Raw genomic sequence first — 6670 nt, 5'->3', positions numbered from 1 at the left:
TTTAAATTAAATCAGCTTTCAGCTTTAATTCAAAGGATTCAAAATGGTGCTGCATTAACTTACAGCCATTTTATACACAGTCCCACATTTTTAGAAATGTGCCCAGTACTAAATTAATATAATTATATAAGGATATAAGAGTTTTTAAATACTTGGCTTTGCATTCTGACTTTAATCTACAGCCAATGAACATTCTGCACACACTGCATCATTACAGTTTATCTCAACCTAACAGCTGGGAAAGGTTTCAGCACCCAGACAAACCTGAAGTGGTTAACCAGAAGAAAATGTTTGGCTGGATAATTTGCTGTTATTAATTAATAGATACAGTACTGATTATGCTTATCATTGCAATGTCAGCTATTGATCTGATAGCTCATTTCCAAGTCAAATTATTGATTGGGTTTACCATGTCTTACCTGGAAGGGGGGTTATTAGGCACGTCACCTAGACTCCCACCATCCTGAATCTTTATCACTTGCACTTTGATACTTTCTATTAGTCATGAATGAGTAAGATATAAATCTGTCCAACTCCATCAAGCTCTGAAGTCTGCTCCAGTGTGCCTTGCAGGAAGGTAATGAGATCGATGAGTTCAGTCAGGTTCTGATTTGTGTTGTACACAGCTAGTATTTTGCTGCAACTGGGAATATTGTTTGTACATTGTAGTGCACATACTAGCAACTACACATAAGCCTCAAATTAAGGATTCAGTTAGTTTTTAGATTTTTTGTTGTGTTGTTTTAACAATCTGTAAAATTTCACTCAGGTGATGTTCATCTGACTAATTAAGGAGCAATTGTAGTTGAAGCTCTGATTTTGTGACTCGTGTAGGATAAACTATCTAATGACACTGATTTATAATTACTCAGAAGCTCAGTTCTACAGAAGGACACCAGGGGAGTCTCCAGACCACAACATGGCAAAACTCCTTATAGGTAAATAACGTTCATTCATTCTTCCATTAATTTTTCCTTGTTAATTTATTGAGTGGTAGAGCATCGTCATTATAATACTGAGTTCATCATTATTGTTATTTTAATTACTCTGTATTTTTTTTCTATCCTTCTATCTTGGATAAAGATTACGTGTATTTACTAGAGATCACGGCTCAGGCCAAGATTTAGGGATTTATGGTGTTTCTCAACAACAAGGCAGATGGCTGCATGGCATTTAAAACACATCAATTTACCAGCACCGGGCATCAGCTAAAATGTTAACAATCATATCTAACAACAGTAGTAACAAAAGCGACGATTTTCACGTTTTCTTGTTTCCTTTTTTCAGCTCTGGGCATTCTGTGTGTTATACACATTTGTAAGTACCTGTGTTCATTGACCAAGCCACCATGATCAACGTTTCAGAACAAACCCAACGAGTCTTTGCTCTATCTGCCCTTAGGTTCAGCCAATAAGCTGGTGTGCCATATGACCAACTGGGCCCAGTACAGACCGAGTGCTGGCAAATTCACACCAGATAACATCGATCCCTTCCTGTGCACCCATGTCATCTATGCTCTGGCCACCATTAACAGCTTCAACCAGATCAGCCCCGTTGAGCAGAATGATGAGGAGCTGTACAGGAGCCTTAACAGCCTGAAGAATGTGTGAGTTCAGTCGTGCAATGCACCAGTATTAACCACAATTTAATATTAGCCTGCAACCACTTTTAAGCCAAAAGCCACGTTTCAGTGTTTCCATCGCAGCTTCTTTCAGCAGAGTAGCTTTTAGAAGAACATTTAAATAAGAAGGATGAGTAACCTTGAATTCTGTCACAATATTTGTAATTATTTAGAAATAATTGGGATCACAACGATGACAGCAATCTGACTGGAAGTAAGGTGTTCCTTAATTATTTAAGGTTATGTCTTTGTGTCTCCTGCTCTCTGCTAACAGCAACCCTGCACTGAAGACTCTGCTGACTGTTGGAGGAACTGTTAATGGAGTGAGCCCGTGAGTTTCACCGTCACCAGTTCTCAGATCTCATATCTACCTCTATTGCTTTCATGTAGACGAGATGTCATGTTTTATATTTCCCTGCATCCCACCAGATTCATTGCTATGGTTTCCACTTCTGAGAATCGTGCACTCTTTATCAAGTCTGCCATCAGTTTCCTGCATGCCCATAACTTCGACGGGATAAACCTGGACTGGGAATATCCTGGACACAATGGTAGCCCAGAAGGTGACAAGGAGAAGTTCACTCTATTGGTCACGGTAAACACAGCTCACACTGGCCTCAAATTTTAAATGCAATGTTGAAGCTAGACTACATTGTGGCATGATGGTTAGCGCTGTTAGCGGTGACAGTAGGTGTGAGTATGAGTGTGAATGGTGTCTCTGTGTTAGCCCTGTGAAAAACTGGTGACCTACGAAGAGTGTAACCTGCCTCTCAGCCTGTAGCAGCAGGACCCTGAACTGAATAAGCAGGAAAAAATGAATGGATGCTGAATATCGAGTGTTTTCTCTACCACTGGATTCTTTTGGTTGGGTTAATTTCAAAAAGTTGCTTTTTGTTGAATTTTTGTTGATCACTGCATTGCAAAATTTTGTTGATGAAATGAAATAATTCTTGTAAAACAGAGCAGCCAATAATAATCAATCCATTCAGTGTCTCCTTCGTCTCAAGTGTTAAACCTCACAAATATTAAATGAAAATAAGGTCCTGTGTGTCTTCGACCTTGAAATAACACTGCACTGGAAATCTTGTTTCTTGTGTTACATTCTGTACCCTGTGGTTGATGAAAGGATGAATGTACCCTACCGTGTTTTCTTTCATTTTCTTTCATTGTCACCATTCTTTTTCCTAACAGTTTACAATATACATTACTTTACTTATACATTACTGTGTTTATGTAACAACTGACACCTTTTCCTCACAAAAACCAAAAAACCCTTCATCATAACAGTGCATTGCTTTGAGAATAATCATTCTTCACTGTTGTAATCAGAATTTTCTCTGACTGGCTCTGCGTTGCTTTTGCCCTTTCCCCCTATAGGAGCTTGTAAAAGCATTCGAGGCTGATGCCGTAGAAAACAAGAGAACTCAGCTGCTGCTATCGGCCAATGCTGCTGCAATTCCTCAGACTGTTGATAGAGCATATGAGGTCGCCAAGATTGCACCGTAAGCTTGAGTTCAGCATTTGTACATATTTTCAGGAAAGTAAGGAATCCCCCCCAAAATTTTCACCATTACTGAACTTTAGCATTAGCAAATAACTCATTAGTATTAATTATTAGTTTTCCTTATTTCAAATGACACAGAGCCCAATTTTACATGTATTGTGTGACCACAAAGGTCCCATATGGTCTGTGTCTTTCACAAATGAACAAATGTATTGAACAAAAATTTCCAACCCAACAGACACTTTGACTTTATCAACATCATGACCTATGACTACCATGGTCACTGGGATCCAGTAACTGGACACAACAGCCCACTGTATGAGAGCGCTGTGGACTCTGGCATACAACTTCATTACAACATAGTAAGAACCACACTATCACATCTACATCTGTCCTCGCTTTCTTCTTCAGATAAAGGTTATCCAATCAAATGTAACATAACAAGTTTAACACAAGCTTTATGCAATGTTCGTCTCCCTGTTTTGTAGAACTCCTCTATAGCCCACTGGGTCTCTCTGGGAGCACCATCTGAAAAGCTGCTGCTAGGTTTCCCTACTTATGGAAGGACCTTCCGTCTTAGCGGTGGGGCAAATGGCCTGGGAGCACCAGCCAATGGGCCCGCAGGTGCTGGACCCTACACTCGCACTGAAGGTTTCTGGGCCTTCTATGAGGTACAATAACACATTCATAAAAAGCTCAAGTTTGTTTGTGCTGTAAGTCACCTATTACTCCATGATTGGTGGCTGTAGCTCAGGAAGTAGAGGAGGTCATCTATTAATTGGAAGCTCTGTGTTTTGATCCCTGGCTGGTCCAGTATCCTTAGGCAAGGTATTGAAGCCCATGTTGCTCTCCAATGTGTTCATCAAAGTGTGAATGTTAGATAGAAAGCATTTAGGTGTGGAAAAGGTGCTTGTATGAATGCATGTTTCATAAATCCCTGTGAGTGCTCAAGTAGAGTAGAAAAGCCCTATGCAAGAACCTCTTCACCTACCATTAATCCACTTAAGAAGGAAAATGTCAGTCCAAAAGCCTGTGTTGTTTCTGGGTTACCAGATCTGTGACTTCACTAATACTGCTACTCTTGGATGGATCTCTGAGCAAGAGGTTCCATATGCCACCTATGGGAGTTCCTGGTTGGGCTATGATGACCAGCGCAGCTATTCTTCCAAGGTAAACAGGTTTGATATGCCTCAAATAAGACAAGTTCTTGCATTTGTTCTGTTCTATTGAATTGTGCCCACTTTTATTATAATCAGTTTTGTTGGCTGTCCTGCAGGTCCAGTGGCTGACTGCCCACAATTTGGGAGGTGCTCATGTGTGGACTATGGATATGGATGACTTCAGTGGATCTTTCTGCTCAGCTGGAGATTATCCTCTCATCAACCACCTCAGGATTTCAATGGGTAAGTGGTGTAATTCAGCTAACTCAGCGTTTATAAAATACAATAGAATACAACACAACTTTATTTATATAGCAGATGTAAAACCAAAGGTACACCAAAGTGCTTCACAACAAGGTTAAAACATAACAGATAACAGGGTACAAATAAACTAACAAGTGAGAAATGCTAGTTAAACAATCAATACAGATAAAACAGGAAATAAAGCATCTCAGCGTAATCTAGTGGATAAAATCACTGAGAATTCGTAAATGTAAGGTGGGGGTTTTAGGGGGTCCAAGAGTATCAGCAAATTGGCCCCGGGGAATATGGTTATTAAACTACACTGTTTCTGTTTTCTTCTCATTTAATATAAGAGTTATCAGAGAGCCAGTCTTGGACCTCTCTCAAGCACTCTAGCAGACAGTGTACTGGCGACGAAATGTCATTAGACAGTCGAAAGTAAATTTGAATATGGTCAGCATAAAAGTGAAAGGAGATATTATACTTCTCGAAGATAGAGAAGATAGAGCACATACAATGAAAACAACATAGGGCCCAACACAGATCCCTGGGGCACACCACAGTAGAGGGAAGCAACAGAGGAAAAGAAGCAGTGACGGAGTAGGACCTATCCGATAGATACGATCTAAACCAGTTAAAGGCACTGCCCCTTATGCCTACTGTATGTTCAAGCCTCATTAGGAGGATATTATGGTCCAGCGTAACAAAGGCAGATGTCAAGTCCAATAAAACTAAGACCGTAGAGCACCCTGAGTCAGCAAATAAAAGAAGGTCATTAAGGACTCTCAGCAGAAAGAAACAAAAGAATAAAAACAAAAGTTTGGTCACTTTCTGCATATAACCTTTTTTCATTGTCCTGTGATACAGGCTTTGGTCCAAAACCTACCACTACACCACGCCCTACCACAACTAAGGATCCTGCTGCTGACTTCTGCCGTGGCCGTCCTGATGGGTTGTATGAAAACCCAGCTGACAAAACCACCTACTTCCAGTGCTTCCAAGGAAACACCTACCTGCACCATTGCCAGCCTGGTCTCATCTACTGGGACTCCTGCAAGTGCTGCAACTGGCCCTGAGCCACAGAAGCATGAATTAGAGAACAAAAGTTCAACAATACAAAACAGTCAATTATGGTTCAGTAAAATCTTGCCACAACTGAAACTGATAAACATCACTGTCCTGAGTGAGAGCAGAAACAGAAAGCATTGCATTTGACTCAATATTTTCTTGACAAAAATAAACTAAATCAATTCATAACGTGTTCCAGTGATTGGCTTGAATATTTGTCTTTGATGTGCTTCATAGAAAAAAAATAGACAAAAACAAAAGAAACTCATATACATGATTAAATATTTTTAAAACTGTGCCGTACTACATTATATGTAATTGAGCTGCTCTAATTTTAAGTGACAATTATTGCTGTTTTCATTTTGTGAACTGATTAATAATAATAATAATAATAATAATAACTTTATTTATAAAGCACTTTCAAACAAAGTGCTGTACAACTGTTTAAAACTAAAGAGATAAAAAATAAATAAATAATAAAAAGCGATACATAGCAATACACGTAAAAGACACAATACAAGTTAAAAACAGTAAGAATTTAAAAACTAAAAGCCAGGAATTAAGACTTGTAAGATAAGGTGAACAAATGTGTCTTCAGCTTAGTTTTAAAAACCTCCACGGAGCAGCCTGCCTAACATCTTGAGGGAGGGTGTTCCACAGAAACGGGGCACGAAAAGAAAAAGCTCTCCAATTGTCTTTTTTCTGGCTCTAGGAACCTTTAGAAGGCCAGAGTCCTGAGATCGGAGAGCACGGGATGGAACGTAAAGATGTAAAAGGTCGGAGAGGTATGAAGGTGCCAATCCGTTTAAAGCCTTGTAGGTGAGCAGCAGGACCTTAAAATCTGCTCGAACCTGACAAGGTAGCCAATGCAGAGATCTCAGAACAGGGCTAATGTGCTCAAATTTTCCAGTTCTTGTTAAAATGCGAGCAGCTGCATTTTGCACCATCTGTAGACCTCTGAAACTTTTCTTTGGTAGGCCAGAAAGAAGAGCATTACAATAATCAATACGTGAGGACACAAATGCATGTACAAGAACCTCTGCAGTGTTGCTTGACAAAACTTGTCTGGCTATG

The 6670-nt window shown here is 39.7% G+C and overlaps 1 protein-coding gene across 1 annotated transcript; it reads left to right on the top strand.

Moving 5' to 3' along the window:
• The first annotated feature begins 566 nt into the window (after window positions 1-566).
• Window positions 567-5780, top strand: LOC102205868 (acidic mammalian chitinase-like). The gene is made up of 12 exons (XM_005749868.1): window positions 567-577; window positions 873-938; window positions 1288-1317; window positions 1402-1606; window positions 1896-1952; window positions 2051-2216; window positions 2999-3123; window positions 3364-3487; window positions 3614-3796; window positions 4179-4295; window positions 4402-4528; window positions 5396-5780. Exons 2-12 carry the CDS (start codon window positions 920-922, stop codon window positions 5602-5604), a joined length of 1362 nt encoding a protein of 453 aa, XP_005749925.1. The 5' UTR covers window positions 567-577; window positions 873-919; the 3' UTR covers window positions 5605-5780.
• The last annotated feature ends 890 nt before the right edge of the window (window positions 5781-6670 follow it).

Source organism: Pundamilia nyererei, unplaced genomic scaffold (genome assembly GCF_000239375.1).
Source record: "Pundamilia nyererei isolate P.nyererei 1_Seehausen unplaced genomic scaffold, PunNye1.0 scaffold00257, whole genome shotgun sequence".
NCBI classification, from domain to species: domain Eukaryota; kingdom Metazoa; phylum Chordata; class Actinopteri; order Cichliformes; family Cichlidae; genus Pundamilia; species Pundamilia nyererei.
This window is presented reverse-complemented; position numbering and strand designations above follow the sequence as displayed.